This window comes from Diachasma alloeum, unplaced genomic scaffold (genome assembly GCF_001412515.2).
Source record: "Diachasma alloeum isolate Michigan unplaced genomic scaffold, Dall2.0 Dall_scaffold_00300, whole genome shotgun sequence".
Taxonomy (NCBI): domain Eukaryota; kingdom Metazoa; phylum Arthropoda; class Insecta; order Hymenoptera; family Braconidae; genus Diachasma; species Diachasma alloeum.
Window position 1 is genome coordinate 546,105 of NW_021680439.1, and position 16,713 is coordinate 562,817.

A 16,713-nucleotide genomic window follows, 5' to 3' on the forward strand; every position below is an offset into this window, starting at 1 on the left:
TCGAAGAATGAAAGAATACCGATCAACTCAATTTCTTTTCATGACTCCCGTTAATTCCCGTCAATTCACGTCCCGTAAGGGGTTAAGAATTACTATGTTCCCACAGTAAAAATAATTTTATATCCTTTCCGTGCACACAGAGAGAAAAATTCAATAAAAATTATCAGAAAAAAACGTAAACATTACGTTTCGAAACGTAATTCGCGAGCGAAGTTAAATTCAATAAAAGGTGGGAGTCGGAACTGAAATAGTACGAATCGCCACGTAAATTCTACGATTTGTTCCGTAAAAATTAACCACCCGTCTGATGACTCACCGCTGTGCGGACAACAAGTCGTTCCGTAATTTTTCCCCAATGATTGAGAAATTTTATAGATTGGAAAGTAAAAATGACTCACGAGTTTCATAAAAATTGTTGGATGTTCAAGAATTTTTGATTTTGAAGGCATAATAAGTCGGGAAGTTTCTGTAAGATTTTACTTCGTTGGGAAAAATGACGTCACAAATTCGTTGTTGGTTCGGTGATGAACCTGAAAATTCACTGAACGTTTCAGATTTCTTCTCTTCCATTCCTATAAAAATTGCCGGAAAACGATTCCCCATTGCGGATTACGTGAATTGTTCCGTAATTTTTCCCCAATGATTGAGAAATTTTATAGATTGGAAAGTAAAAATGACTCACGAGTTTCATAAAAATTGTTGGATGTTCAAGAATTTTTGATTTTGAAGGCATAATAAGTCGGGAAGTTTCTGTAAGATTTTACTTCGTTGGGAAAAATGACGTCACAAATTCGTTGTTGGTTCGGTGATGAACCTGAAAATTCACTGAACGTTTCAGATTTCTTCTCTTCCATTCCTATAAAAATTGCCGGAAAACGATTCCCCATTGCGGATTACGTGAATTGTTCCGTAATTTTTCCTCAATATTTCTCTCTGTGCAGGTCAGAGATCAATTACTGAACGTGATACCCTAATTAATTCTTAGAAAATTATATCTTACCCGTTCGAAAGCGTTTTTCCTCGCCTTCTCGATCATTTTAATTCTCCTCTCGCTGTCACTCGTGATTTTAACGCTTCCCCTCAGCGCCTCCTTCAAATCCTCATTCTTCTGCTTAGCATTCTTCAAGTCTTCCTCCAATCGATTCTCTTTCTCCTCCTTCTCCTTTATCACACCCAGCAGTTCTTCAATTTGTTCCAGATCAATTCTCTCGCCAAACGCTCGCTCTAATGAGTCGATTTCATCTTCAAGCTGTTGAACCCTCTCATCTCGAACTCTAATCTCTTCTTTCAGAACTCCTATATCTTCGGCCTCATATTCCCTCAATTCTTCCCTCATACTCGCCATATCTTCCTTCATCTTCGCCACCTTATCCTGCCACTCCACGATTTCTTGCTCACACCCCTGGAGCCGATTGTCTTTCTCGGATATCGTGTGCTCCATCTCCTTCATCTTCTGGTCTTTCTCAACTAACGTACGTTTGAAGTAGTCGTTTTCAATTTCTGACTGAGAATTTCCCGTGATTCGCAGGGATTCTCGTCTCAATAAATCCTTCTCTAGGCCTTCGATTTTCTTTGATAATTGATCAATCCTCTCTTCACGATCCTGGAGCTGTTGCTTCAAGGCATCAACGTTGTGGCTCTTGACGTATTCCTCCAGATGGGTCACCATCTCTTCCAATTCCATGATCCTTGTTTTTTCGATTCTTACGTCGCCGTTGCGTTCAATCCAATTTTCCAGCTCTCGAATTCTCCTGTCCCCCACTGTCACTCGAGCCTTGAGATCTCGAAGCTCCTTGACGTCGGGATTTTGTTTCAGAAAGTCTTCAAACTCCGCTATTGTGTCCTCCAGGCTCTCAATTTTTTCGGATTTTATTTGAATAATGTTACGGAGATCTGCAATTCCTTCATTGTCTGAGTAATCTCTCAAGAAGTTCTCGAGAGACATAACTTCCGCCTCCAATTGACGAATTCTGTTGGTCTTGATATTCTCTGCATCTCCATTCGTATTCTCGAGACATGATGGATGCTCGTGCTGCATATAGCGACGTTTGCAAGCGCACGTGACACACAGGTTTTTTTTAATAAAAATAATAATAGAATTGAAATAAATTGTGAGGAACATAAAGTAGGAAGCATTCGGGTTATTCGCACTGTAAAACGACGAAGTGTCTCTGAATGGTCGCGCGTAATATTTTCAACTGCCACTCTTATTCATCTTCCACTCGTCCCAATTTGTTTTATATTTCTTCTGTTTATATATAACTATTTATATACGTGCATATCATTTTTTGTAACCATTACACATACTCTCGCGATCAATATTTCGTCCATAAATTAATAGTATTTATAACTATATTAAGTTTTATTGTTGCCGTTGATTTGTTTGTCAGTTTTATTCAATTTTTGTGGTTTTGTTTAATTCTTCAAATATTTAGTTTTCATTCGTTAATGTATTCATTGAATAATTCATCATTACTCCAGTTATTTTATTAGCTCAGTTAATTATCGTTAGTATTAATTGTTCAATTATCGTCACTAGTTACTCTTATTTTATTTTATTAATACGTTAACAATGGTCGTAGCATTTCACGAAAAATCAATATTCATTTCAATTAAGTGTTCACCCTCAATTCGATAACTCACAGTTGTTATTAACGGGTTTGTTTAATATACTCGACGAACGGCTCTTTTACATGAGTTCATGCGATTATGAATTTTTTCATCACTCTTAACTGGCAAATTGTACTAAAAAGAATGGAGGAGGCGTCCCCAACGTGTAACGACCTTAGAAGAAGCTTTTCAAGAATCCGGCGGGTCCCGCCTATTGTTTTACGGTTCATAGCGTTCAGAGACGGGAGCAATTCAGAGGGCAGGAAAGAATGAAGTGCAGGATGGTTAAAACAATTAGATGTTTTACGAAAATGATAAATAATGGATCCGAGGTAAGCATGGAAAGAAGAGAGAAATTTCGTTAGTTAATTTGATTTTTTTAGTAATGGATGGGTTGGAAAAAGAAAGACGAACCTCTTGTTGCTGTGCAGCTGTTTGTTTCAACTTGGCTTGTGCGGCTTTCAGTGCTCTACAGGACACAAATTTAATTAGTCCCTCGAACGAAGTTAAGGAGTGAGTCGGAAACTATTTGAGATAAGAAAACTTACTCTTGCAAATCTCGGATTTGTTTCTCCTTCGAGTTTTGCTCTTCTTGTGTCATTTGCACAAGTTGAAGTAGTCTTTCGGTTTCGGCGGCGCTTCTTCCAGCATCTTCCTTCGCCTTTTCCAGTTGTTGCTCGGCAATCTCCAGGGACTTTTGCATCTCTGCCAGTCTTTTGTCCGGCGACCCACCGCTCTGCAAACGAAATGAATAATGCTCGTATTGACGGAGGAATTGTGTGGAATTTAATGTATATCGTCGAATCAGCACGTATGAAGAATTGAAATGTTTGAAGGGCCATTTGTTTCAAGAGTCAGACGTTTTCAAAGTCAATCATCTTAAGGCGTAGAAATGTAGTGGATGCAAAATTAAAAATTAAATTTCTACGGATTCATTCGGAAGCTTACTACCAACGGAATTGGTAGAAATAAAAAATGAAAAAAAAAAATAAAAAAATAACGCATCGAGTAACGGTTACATGCCTTCTGACAGAAGGGCTCGGCCGCCTGCTTGTTTTCTTTTTCAAATTCTATTTACAGACAGGGGCCAGTCGCAAATGAATTGATTATTCTCTTTTCTGAAGGAACAATTCTAGGATGGGATTCATTGGTAGCCATCAATCAATGATGATGAGTTTCATTAAAAGTAATAATATAAGAATTTAAAAAGATGTTCATAGCAACTAAATACAAGTTCACAGAAAAGCCAAAGTTCATATGTAAATAATACTGGAATGGAGTTGTGTAAATAATCCAACGATGGATTAATACTTATCAATAAAAAAAATGATGATGAGACCCTTTTAAACTCATTTCTGATACTCATACTTTTAATATTTATTTTGAAAATGGTCTTTTCTTTGTTTCTTCTAATTACACATATCGGAGTGATTGTCACCATAAAAATATGGGGTTCTTTATAAACAAATTTTATTTTATTGTATCTTCTATTCTGTAATTTCCATGAACGAAATGAACGAATTCTTTCTCTTGCTAATTTTCTCCTTTTCAATTAGTATGATTTTTTTGTTTGCAACAATCTCAATCCTTCCTCTGCCAATCGCCTGAACTATAAAATGTAAAAACTGTGTGGCATAACTTTTCAATGGCCTCGCTACTTTCTCACAGCTCTTTAAAACAATTATCTCCAAAAATAAAACGAATAATGAATAAACATTAAACTTTTATAGTGGTAACTGAACTTATCCTACAGTACCCGCAATTCATCTGCGCTTGAATCGAGAAAAATTACTATCCGCCTTGCATTTCAAGATATTGCTCAGAAACTAATATCGTTTCACTATTTGAAGAATTTTGCTCGCGTGTTTTTACCTTTTGAAGCTGTTGCTCCAATTGATCCATTTTTGCTTTTCGCTTCTTAAGGTCTTGATCGAGGTTCTGGAGCATCCTCTCCTTCTCTTCGGCAGCCCTAAATCTACTCTCCGCGTTTTTAGCTCGCTCCTCAGTCTGTCTCTTCTGCTCCTCCAACTGACGTCTTTGATCATCAAGTTGCTTTCTCTCCTGACTAGTGTCGACGCCAGCTTTCGCTGCGCCAGCTTGGAGTTTCTTGTTCGCCTCGTGAAGATCGACCTGTGATTCACAATCATTAGTTACCATCCAGATGGATATGCAAAGTACGAATAAACTACAGAAATCGTTTAATCGCAAGCCTCATAATTCGTTCACCAAGATGTTGAAATAAACAGAAAAAAAATTGATGGAACAGATTGAGCGATGATTATGCTGAACAATCAATGAAACCCTTCATCTCCATAATTATTATTAGGAATTCAAGGTCATGGGGTATTGGAGAAGACAGTAAACTGTACTGTTTTATTATCAATATGCAACGTTTCGCTTGTAATTCAAGCTTCCTCAGGCCCTTGACCGTTAAGTAGGGGAGAATGGGGCAAAATGAAACAGTCGAAAATACGACGCAATTCGAGTAAAAAATTTTTTTTTCATCATCTATTTTTTTTATTTTTGTTTATTAACTTTCTTTTTATGATTGGGAGTACTGATTAGAATAATAATTTTCCATTCAGTAGAATAAAAAATTATTGAGAAGTTTTGACGAGAGAATATTTTGTCAATGGATTAATTGAAAAGAAACTGAAACAGAAAAATCCAAAATCTCGAGGAAGGCTCAGATTGGGAAAAAGCAAAAATGATACTGAATTTCAATTGAATGAAAAAACAAGTGTAATCGGCCCAATTTAATCAACTGAATTGTAATCAATTGAATTATAAGATGAATAAAACATTATTACTCTCGTCATAATAATGAATAAAACATTATTACTCCCAATAATAAAAAAAGTTGATAAACAAAAGTTAATAAAAAAATAGTACATTACATGCCCGAGCCTTGGAAAACAGATCACCGTCCCCCACGTGCAAGATTGCTTTCCGAGCCGAAGGCGAGGATGGCAAGAACGTGGGGGAGGGTGATATAAATGAACAATAATTATAAAATCAGACTGTCATCTGTCACTCCAATCAGTTATGATTGACTGATGTTTCGTCGCGTATTGACAACATACAACAGTTTATTGTTTTCTCCAATACCCCATGACCTGAAATTCCCAATTATGCTGAACATTGGTAAACATAAATGTATAATCTTAATAGTACAAATGAAAAAAGAATAACAATAACAATAATAATAATAATAATAATAAACTCGCATCGCAATCATAAATCGCACTATCCAACAAAACATAATTTGCGTGGTGACATAAACACACTCACACAGTACATAAAAATATGAATATGTACAGTAAAAAAATTATTGCATGAGGCTATAAACGTAACGACAATTATAAAACTGAATAAATGGTAACAGTATGAACCATAGTATTGATCAATAACAATGACAAAATTCAAGACTACTTAAGCTACATTCCCAGTCGAGAGTAAAGAGCTTCCATAAATTATCCCCTTTGAAAGCCTCTTCCAACCCCTCAGCTCTTTACTCCCACTGCAGTGCGTTTCGTAGAAAATGAGAGCCAATCCTCCAAATATGATGTGGAATATACATTAAGGATCCTTGGACAGTGAATAAGAAGGGATTGACAAAGTGGGCACGTGAATAGGATGAAAAAACAAATTGCGTGCTGGCCGGTAAGCCGACAAATGACGTAGACGATGATGATGAAGAAGCGACGACGTGGCGTGGACGATGAACATCATTATAATACAACATATTCATGTGTGACAGACAGAGGAGAACACAAGACGAAAAATGTGCAGGCGCGTGTGCAACCAAGATGGTGAATCAATATAACAATATATTGCATGTATAAAGAAAGATTTTTTTCGTTGAGAATATTGCAGGTGATTGGATAAGAGAGACTCAATGCCGCTGACACGATACAGAGTGGGCTTTTGCTCAGGCCAGGCATTATCTTCCTAACCTGATTTTTCTCGAGCTCCTGCACCAGCATCTCGAGCTGAGATTGGAAGCGTTCGCGCTCAACGGTTGCCTGCTTGATCTCCTCTCTGGCACGTTCGAGGTCCTTGCGCAGTTTAGCAGCCTCTTGGCCGCCGCCATTCTGCTGCTGTTGCTGTTGTCCCTGCTGCAGCATTACCTGCATCTGCTGAATTTGCTGCTGCTGGGCGTGTATCTGTCGCTCGGACGTTTGAATTCTCTTCTGCAGCTCGTTGGCATTCTTCTCCGCGTTGTCTGCCCGTTGTTTTTCCGTCTCGACGAGCTTTCGCCACTGCTCTATCTGCGCTTCGTTGGTCGCCGAGGCTCCCGCACTTGCCAGCTGCATCTGCAGCTCTTGAATACGCTTCTCCGCGAGTTCCGCGCGCTGTCGCTCCTTGGCCTGCTCCTGGGTGAGACTCTGAACTTGTTGAGTGAGACGTCGCACTTCCCTCTGCTGCGCCTCGAGGGTCTCCTTGACGGCACGATCGGGCGTTCCCTGCTGCTGCACCTGCTGCAGTCGTCTGACTTCTTCTCTCTGTCGCTCCAATTCTGCCTCGCTTGTATTCAACTCCTGCTGGAAGTTCATCAGCATGTCCTGAGACTTCTCCAACTGAATCACCAGCTGATCTCGCTCCACCTGCAGCTGCTTGTTCTCCGCCTCCAATTTCTCCCTGAGTTTTTCGATCTTCTCCGAGTGCTTCTCGCGATTCTCAAGAATAGCTGCCAACTTGTCGCGCTCACGCAGCGCCAACTGTACGTCATGCTGAAGTTTCGCCAGTTCCTCGTTACCAATGACCTGTTGCTGCTGTTGAATTCTTCGAATCTCCTGCCTCAACGTATCACGTTCCTCTCGTACCATCGTTAGTTCATTCATCACCCTCTCGTACTCCTTCTTGGCCTCTTCAGCGACCTCCTGATGCTTGGCCAACCCCATCTGCGACTTCTCGAGTTCTTTGGCAAGTCTACCAGCTTCCAACTCCACCTGATCCCTGGCCACAATGGCCTTATCCAAGCTCGCCCTCAGCCTCTCGACTTCGATACTCGCACTTTCCGATCTCGTTTTACCCTCAGTCTGCATGAGCCTTTCTAGTCTAATGATTTCAACCCTCAACTTCTCGTTATCCCCCTCAAGCGCATCAGCCCTGGCTTTGAGTTTATCATGTCTATCTCGGATTTTCTCCGCCTCGATCTTCGCCCTCTCAATTTCGGATCTCATCTTCTCTTGATTGGCATTAGCCTTACTTGCTTCCTCTCTAGCTCTCTCAAGCTGCAGGTGGCTCTCGTGTAATTGAGCCTCTAGCTCGACGCCAGCCGCTTGTGTACGCTTCAACTCGGCCTCGCGTACTTCAAGCCTCTCCCTTACTTTATCCAGATCCTGCTGTAGCCTACTACTATCACTCTGCCATTTCTCTTGTTCGAACTGGTATTTACCTCGAACGCCCTCTGCACGCTCCAGATCGGCACGCAATCGCGAGGCGTCCTGCTCAGCCTTTCTCGCACGATCCAGCTCAGCGAGGGCCTTGTCCAGTCTGTCCCGCAGTCGTTCGACATCGAGTTTAGCGCGCTCGTGCTCCTCCTTCTGGCGCTCCTGGCTCTCCTGGTATTTACCGAATCTTGCTGCGTACCTCTCGCACTCCTCCCTCGCACTCTCCGCTTCTGTTCGCAGTCTCTCGGCTTCTGCCTGCGCCTTGCGCACCTCCGCTTGTTGTCTATCGTGCTTTTCGTACATCTTCTCGATCTCCATCTGCATTCGCTGGAGCTCGTCCTGGGTCTTCTCCGAGGTACCCTGGGCCTTGTTCAGTTGTGAATGCGCACGGTCCAGCTCGAAGCTTATTCTTTCGTTATCGGCGACGAGCTTCTCGCGCTCGTTCTGCAAACGCCGGAGTTCGATTTGAGACTTTTCGTATCGCTCGCGCAACATTTCGAGATCTACGCTCAGACGGTCCAGGTCCTCCTTGGATTTCTCCTCACTCTCTTTGGCGCGGCCCAGTTGCAGCGCTGCACGGTCGTACATCTCCTGCACTCGTGCCAGCTCCTCTTGCGCCTTCCGCGCCTCCTCGCGACTCTTGATTGACAGGTGCTGGTTCTTCTCCGTGTCCAGTTCCAAACGGTCTTTCTCGGCCTCCAGGACTTCTATGCGGTTTTGGAGACGGTACGACTCGCTTTGTGCTCTGGGGATAGAATTTTGGTGAATGTATGACTTACTTCGGTTATTGATGTTGTTAAGGGAAGGTTCCGAACTTTTCCGCTTTTCGAGGAAATACATGGAGAGAAATATTCAGGAAAAATTACGGAAGAATTCACGTAATCCGCAATGAGGAATCGTTCTCCGGCAATTTTTATAGGAATCGAAGAGAAGAAATCTGAAACGTTCAGTGAATTTCCAGGTTCATCGCCGAACAAAGTATGAAATTGTCACGTAAATAGTACAGCAATGGCGGTTCTGGCTCACTTTGACCTTGAGAAATGAGTCATCAAGCCAGAACCGAGGAGGGGGGGAGGGGGGCGAGAAGGTTCGGTGAGGAAGATGGGGCAGAACCTTCTACCCCCCCCCCTTCCGGCCGCTTCCGCGGTTCTGGCTTGATGACTCATTTCTCAAGGTCAAAGTGAGCCAGAACTGCCATTGCTATACTACTCACGTAATTCTTTCCGAAGAAGTAAAATTTTACAGGAAATTTCCGACTTATTGTGCCTCCAAAATAAAAAATTTTTGAACGTTCAACAATTTTTATGAAGCTGATGAGTTATTTCTACGTTCCGTTCCGTAAAATTTCTCAATCGTTGGGGAAAAATTACGGAACGACTTGTTGTCTCCACAGCGGTAAGTCATCCGACGGGTGGTTAATTTTTACGAAACAAATAGTAGACTTTACGTGGCGATTCGTAGAATTTCAGTTCCGACTCACACTTTTTATTGAATTTTACTTCGCCCGCGGATTACGTTTCCAAATGGCATTTTTCCTTTTTTTTGTAATTTTTATTGAATTTTTCTCTCCGTGTAGGATATTTCATCATTTGTGCATAAAGTATAAGTTTACGCACGCTCCGCGTGCCTAAAACATTGTGGTGGAAAAGACTCATATGATTTGCATCAGTCGCCTTCGGCTCGTGCTGCAAACTCATATTCGCCAAAAAAAATTTCATGCGCCCTAGTATCGAAATGTACTATTTTGTCATTCCAAACACTTTTACGCATTCATGTTGAAATATACTAATTTCGTTACGAATGCGTAATGGATTGTCATAAGGCCAAAAATAGTATATTTTGTTACCTGTGCATAAAGTTCCCCTTTTTCACACGCACGTGTAACACATCCTATTTTTTGTGGTAGCTGCCGATTTCACTGTTCGGTACGGTAATGGGGGAAATGTGGTTGCTTTTGTGAATTAGCGTTCACTTTACGCACGCTCGTAACTCAAAGCTGACTGAATTCTAATGAAAGTCGTCTCAACGGTAAGTAAGTATAATTTTAATTAAGTATAATTTTCAGTTACACAAAATTCAAATCTCCAATTTTGAGCAATCGGAGATAGTTTTCACCAAGATTCCAAACAAAATCCTGGGAAAAATTATAGGAAAAATAGTACTTGAAAAAAAATTTTCTCGAAAAATGAAGAATTTTTTTTTTGGAACCTTCCCTCAATGGGGTGTGATATGGGAACTGGAACTGGCTTACCTATCAAATTTACCCAATAGCTTTTCGAATTCTTTACTCGTAGTGTCACGCTCCTCCATCGCCTTGCCTAGGGTATATTGGGATTTATCGAGCTTCTCCTTGAGTATTTCAATTTCCGTGAGGGCATCGTCGCGTTCCAACTGCAGTAATTAAAGAGTCAGACCCAGGAATTTAGAATTTTATAGAGAAATTCCTAAGAGAATTGTGGTGAAGAATGATTAAAGACTCACAGTCAACTTCTGATGGGAGTTGTGCGCCTTTTCCCACCTGTCCTTAACAAGATCTAATTCGGAGAGTGCATTGTCTTTATCCCGCTGAAGCTTGGAGACCTCTTCCTGGAGATTGTCTCGTTCTTTTTGTAATCTTGCGACGATTATCTGTTGAAAAATCCCCGGAGAACGATTAGTACCACATAACCATGAACATAATCATCAAATGCATTCAATGGAAAGGTCACAGAATAGAAATCCTCACCTGTGCTTTGTCGTATTTATCTGTGAGTCGGTCATACTCGAGCTGAACTGCATCTTTCTCCTTTTGTATCCTTGCAGTTTGCCCCTGGGCCTTGTCCAATTGACTCTGCATATTATCGAAGTCGTAGTTCTGCTTCTCCTTCTCCATTTGCATCTGTGGAGGGCAGAAAGCACATCGATGAAGTCATTTAAGTAGACCATTCATAAAATAATTTGGCATTTGGAGACATGCCATACACAGAAAAACCTGAACGTAAATTATGTTTAAGAAGTAGTCCTTTACGCTTTTTGAAGCGTATTTTACGCGAAAAATTACATAAGTGTAATTTACAATTTCGTTCTCGTACATTACGGTTACAGAAACGATAGGAAGTGTTTTCTATGAATGTTTTTTATCAAAAGGTTGAATATCTCCGTGATCACGCTGTCGATTGCGCCTATCCAAAATATAAACCGTTAATAGTATGAGAGCTATAATCGTACCAAATTTTAACTTGCTATCACCATAATTCTCAAGTTATTCTCAAGTTATCGTGCGTATCCATCAATCATACAAAAAGATCCTATCAAATCCAAATTTTTGCCCATGTGTAATTATTACATAATTTTAAAAAAATTTCTCACATATTTTGTGTAAATAAATAACAAACCGCTGAGACCATCGTTTTTATAAGCCAATCTCTCATAAGTTATATGAAGATATATCGATTATAAAAATAAAAAACTGAACTTCATTTGTTCAGAAAACATCGTTGAATACCTGATAAAATCATTCAAATTTATGATACAGAGACAATCTGTCCACATTTGTGTATTTACATACGATCTGATGATTAGTGATTATTAAAAAATGTTTCAATACTGCATGTCAACGACTTTGAAAATTCTTGTGCAGTAAATGAAGTGTTAATACACCATGAGAGTAAACAGCGATACGCACAACGGCTATAGAAGAAAAGAAAATGGCAAAATCGGGAAGTTGGACAATTGATCGAGAGCCACATGTGGACAGCGATAGATCTCGAGGATTGTGTGGATCATGAAACCAATGGAATTGGTAGAAATGAAAAAAGAAAGAGTTATAACACATAAAGAAACGATCAGATGGCTTCTACCAAAAAGGCTCGAACCCCTGCTTGTCTTTAATTACAATTGACTGTCTAACCGGAAAAATTCGAACAAATTTGACTTTATCAATTGAAGTGTCTAAAAAACTATAGTAGTTTTAAAAACAAGCTATTTCCCAAAATTCCTAAAGAAAACAAATTACTTCGAACAGATGAATTATTTTTCCCATGTTAAATGAAATTGCCCATGACGCGACGTTGCCGGAAACTCGCTAAATGCGCTCGGGCAATGTAGAGTGAATTCGGCAACACTGGAGCCTAAATAACACGGCGGGGAATCCCCGCGCGTTTAGTGACCAGACTAGGGCTAATAAAATTATTTTCCAAAATACTCACACGACGGACTTCCGTCTGCGACTTATCGAGTCTCTCCTGCAGCTTGTCAGCCTCGCTCTGCGCTTTGTCCAACATGTTCTGAATTCTCTCCTGCTGCAGCTGAGTCTTACCGAGTGTCGCTTGTGTACGCTCTAACTCCTCTTGCACTTTTTCTAATTCTCCAACTGCCTTGTCCCTCTCAGAATGCAGCCTGGCGACAGTCGCCTGCGCCCTGTCGTACTCATCACGCAAGCTCTCTTGTTCAGTCTGAGCATTTTCCAATCTCGCCTTCAACCGATACACCTCACCCTGACTCTTTTCCACCTATCGTTCAATAATATCATCAAGCATCTGTCTTTATATTCGAAGAAAGGTAAAGGGCATTACACAGTATCGACCCACTGTCGCTTTTTTTGGCCGTTAGATATGACTCTGATGATTGATTCATGAGTGATGCTTTCAAACTTAAAAATATCAGGTTCCTTTACACCAAGGGAATTCTCGATTCTATCATAAATACACTCGAGACATGCAGCTACAGGTCAGGTTAATGAAATTCTCTTGACCCATTAAAAAAAGAATCATTTTGCATTGAAATACTTTCCAGTAATGCTTACAAAAATATTCATCTTTATTTTCTCACTCATTGTGTCCAAGTGAATGTCACAATGCCGTCGAAATAATTCGTAAATTTCTAGATAAAAAAAATGAAAAAAATAGTCTACCTTTTCTTGAAGGGCTGTGGCTTCGGCCCTCGCTCGTTCGTTATCCGCCTGTGTGACGCGCAACTCAGCCTGGGCTCTTCTCAGCTCAGTTGCTGCTTTTTCAGCTCGCTCATGAATTCTATCCATCTCTTGAGATGAATTTATCGTACTCCTACCGAATCCTGTTTGGGACTTTTCAACATCGTGTCGCAATCTCTCGTTTTCTAATTCAAGTCTTGTGAGCCGCTGTTTGGCTGCCTCCCAGTCGGCACCACTTCTACCCACCTCAGAGGCTGCTTTGTCCAACTCTGCTTTACTTTTACCTAATTCTGACTGTGAACTCTCGAGCTTTGCCTCCAGGCGATCCTTCTCTGCTTGTGCACGCTCCAATCGTGCACCCAGTTTTTCCACCTTAAATTAACAAAATTCTCGGGGTTTCATTATTCTTTAAAACTCAAATAGGAATGTTGACGCCTGGGTGGAATTCACATTTAAAAATTCCTGCTAGTTCTTGGTCTTTAATGGGAGTATGTGGTAATATTAGAATAGCTTCATCAACGAAGTTATTAAAAAACAGGCATTTCATTCACATTCACATTTTACTTCGAGGGCCTTTCACGAATTTGTACGAGAATTCTATTAAAAATACAATATTTTTGAGAAATTTTCATTTGAAATAACATTTTAATCATTTTTATTATTCATTGATTACTTTCGGACACATGGTATCACCGTTGCAGGAGTAAAGTGAACAAAAATTGAAACAAAAAATTAAATGGAGAATTTAGAAGCAAGTTATTTTTAAATATGTTTTGGCGCCATTTTGCAGGTGACCAATTTTTAGTCGTTTAGCTAAAGAGCAAGACTTGCTTAAGGGGAGACTACGCACGAAAAAATCTCTCTGTATTATGAAAATCCAAATCGACTTCTGGTGATGAAAATTTGGTACTTAAAATTAAAACTCCAAATTTAAGGGTCACAGTGATCGAAATAAGAGTCGTCGGGGTCAGATTAAGGGTCACAAGGCTCCGAATATCTCTCTATATTATAAAAATCCAAATTGACTTCTGGTGATGAAAATTTGGTACTCGAAAATAGGACTCCAAAATTAATGGTCGAAATAAGGACCACAGGGGTTAGAATAAGGGTTCAGGATCATGGGGTCATATGGAGGTTATATGGGGGTTGGCGAGCGGAGCGAGCAGGGGGCGTAACCTCCTAGTTGAGTAGAAAAACCTAGCGAATTGGTTAAATAACTCTGTTGCATTTCTATTCAACTTTCTATTAGTTTCTGGCCGATCCTATTGAGATGTTCAATAAAAAATATTCAATAGAAAAAGTCAATGAAGTTCGATTTTTGCATACAACTCATTCTATTGAGATATTTTCTATAAAATTTCCTCGGTTCAATTTACTATTTTTTTTTGATTGATTTTATTGATGAAAAGCAAAGAAAAATAGAATGAAAAAAACGTAGAAAATTTGAGCCCAGAAAATTCTATAGAAAATATCTCAGAATAAATTGCATCGGAAAAACGAATTCTACTGACTTTTTCTACAGAAAATTTCCTATTGCATATTTCAATAGAACCGGTCAAAAACTATTAGAATTTCAATAGAAATCCAATAGAATCGTTTAGAGAATTCGCTCGAATTTTCTATTGAATTTTTTCGTGCGTCTACTACGAGTTTTTAAAGTTGCGCGTTCTTGGAGTACCTTCATACCTTGAAAATCGATTATATATGTCTAAAAACGAATAATTAGTGAAAAAAATTAATTGTTTATTGTTCGTTTGAGCTAATTCGAGCTAGTTTTTAAAAATTCGACTGTTGCGCAGCTAATTTTGTTTTTTTTATATAAAAAATTGCGCAACTGATTGTATTTTATGTAAAATAACAAGAAATATGTTTTTGAAAGAATCGAGAATATATTTTTAAAGAATGAATGGTGCAATTTTTTATGTAAAAAAACAAAATTAGTTGTTTAGAAGTCGAGTTAAAAAAAACTAACTCGTAATGACTATTGTATTTTTTTTTAAATTTTGAAAAACATCTCTGTAGCTCAAAAATTTGAGGTCCTGGATTATTTTTAACAATTAACTTTAACAACTAACAATTAACGTTTTTGCACTCATTATTCGTTTTTAAACATATACAATCGATCTTCAATGCATGATAAATCTCACTCCAATAGCCCGTGAATTTTAAAACTCATAGTAGTCTCCCTTAAAATTTAAATTCATCTCGAAAGTTAGAATGTTCACTGGACGTCTTGCACCTTTATCTCGAAAATCAATGAAAAATCCTGCAAGGCCAGTATGCTACACCATTACGCGAATCTGCGGGTTAATTTTAATGAAAATTTCTCTCGTGTCACTGATTTTAATTAGCATATGTTAGAATATCAACTATACCTCAGACTCCAAAGCATGAATCTTCATTTTATATTCAGCTAATTCTCTCTCATGGAGTTCTCTCTCCTCCTGTTTTTCTTGTTCAGCACGATCACGCTGTTCTCTCAGCTGTGCCATCTGCTTCTCCTTGTCCCCGATAGCTTCCTCCAGGCTGCTCAGTGCGCCCTCGCTACTGCAGTGGTGTGCCTGCATCGCGGTCAGCCTTGCACGTGCCATATCCACTTGGTTGTCTTTCTCTTTCAGCAGATCCTCAAGGTTCTCAATCTGCATTTTTCAAGAATAATATTCCATTCAATCGCCCGATCGTTGATCGAATACAGTCCAGTCTCCGTATAAGATACTTTCGTACAAGATACTAGGCCTGAATCCGTGCCGAGTGATACCCCCACTTTCTTATTTGAAAGTTTTTCGTTTCGTACTCTCCGTACAAGATACTTGACAAAGGGGCTAGATTTGAGCGGGAACGGAGTTGAGATATTGCAGAAATTAGTGGAAATACATGCATCTATGATCTTGAACTTAAGGGGTAACAGAATGTCGTTAATTTGCCAAATTTTTGAACAGATTTCCTGGCTGAAAGTTTTCGATATTTTTACAAATCCAAACACATTAATCTCCAGGAAGTGATGATGAAGATCAATGTGCTTTGGGTTAAACAAATATTGATAAATTTCAGCAGGAAATTTGTTTGAGAATTTTCCGGGACTGGATTTTAGGCAATCACAGCGCAGTACTCGAGGGCGCGATACTCTTTTGTTATCAAATTTTTTCAGAAATTGCACACTAGCTTCTGGGAATTGCATCTGTTAATTGCATAGTAGCTATTCATTTATTTCTAATCAATTGGATGTTTTGCTGGAATAATAAACGAAAATTCTAGAAGCCCTCGAATACTGCGCTCCGCTTGGCCAAAATTCAGTCCCGAAAAATTCTCCGCCGAATACCTCTCGACCTTCAAAATTAGTCGCAATATTTCTCTCAAGCTTCCATGCAAACAAACAAAAGTATCAAGTTTTGCAGAAAAATCATGAGTAAAAATTGTAATGTGTAAAAATTTTTAGCCTGCGAAAATGGTCACTTTCATTTGTTTCCAACGAAGCTATCGGGAAATATTCCGATAATTTTGAAGGTCTCGGGATATTATAACTGAAAATTGCGAGGAAACGGTGGCTTTCTGTTATCCCTTCAGTGGAGACTACTATGAGGTGTAAACTCATAGTAGTCTCCAGGCTAACTGGAGACTACTATGAGTTTAGTAAATTACAAAACTCGCAGGCTATTGGACTGTGATTTCTCATACATTGAAATAGTATATTTCGTAACGAGAGCAAAAAAGTGTTTTTTGGCGAGTGGGAGGTTTATATCACGAGCCGAAGACGAGTGATTAATCCCACGAGCTAAAAAACATTTTCATCACGCTGTG

The 16,713-nt window shown here is 39.5% G+C and overlaps 1 protein-coding gene across 5 annotated transcripts in view; it reads right to left on the reverse strand.

The window, feature by feature from the left end:
• Positions 1 to 16,713, reverse strand: part of LOC107039481 (ELKS/Rab6-interacting/CAST family member 1) — a 143,830-nt gene that overhangs the window by 7,199 nt on the left and 119,918 nt on the right. For 3 of the 5 annotated variants that reach the window (XM_015259100.1, XM_015259099.1, XM_015259101.1), the window contains 11 exons: positions 15,291 to 15,554; positions 12,898 to 13,287; positions 12,194 to 12,496; positions 10,732 to 10,884; positions 10,488 to 10,634; positions 10,258 to 10,397; positions 6,567 to 8,751; positions 4,483 to 4,740; positions 3,159 to 3,346; positions 3,025 to 3,079; positions 1,001 to 2,032 (listed from right to left, as the gene is read on the reverse strand). In XM_015259100.1, the coding sequence (XP_015114586.1) occupies positions 1,001 to 2,032; positions 3,025 to 3,079; positions 3,159 to 3,346; positions 4,483 to 4,740; positions 6,567 to 8,751; positions 10,258 to 10,397; positions 10,488 to 10,634; positions 10,732 to 10,884; positions 12,194 to 12,496; positions 12,898 to 13,287; positions 15,291 to 15,554 (5,115 nt within the window). Of the gene's footprint in view, positions 1 to 1,000; positions 2,822 to 3,024; positions 3,080 to 3,158; positions 3,347 to 4,482; positions 4,741 to 6,566; positions 8,752 to 10,257; positions 10,398 to 10,487; positions 10,635 to 10,731; positions 10,885 to 12,193; positions 12,497 to 12,897; positions 13,288 to 15,290; positions 15,555 to 16,713 lie in introns of those variants that run through there. The other 2 variants (XM_015259103.1, XM_015259102.1) reach the window with 1 other exon arrangement.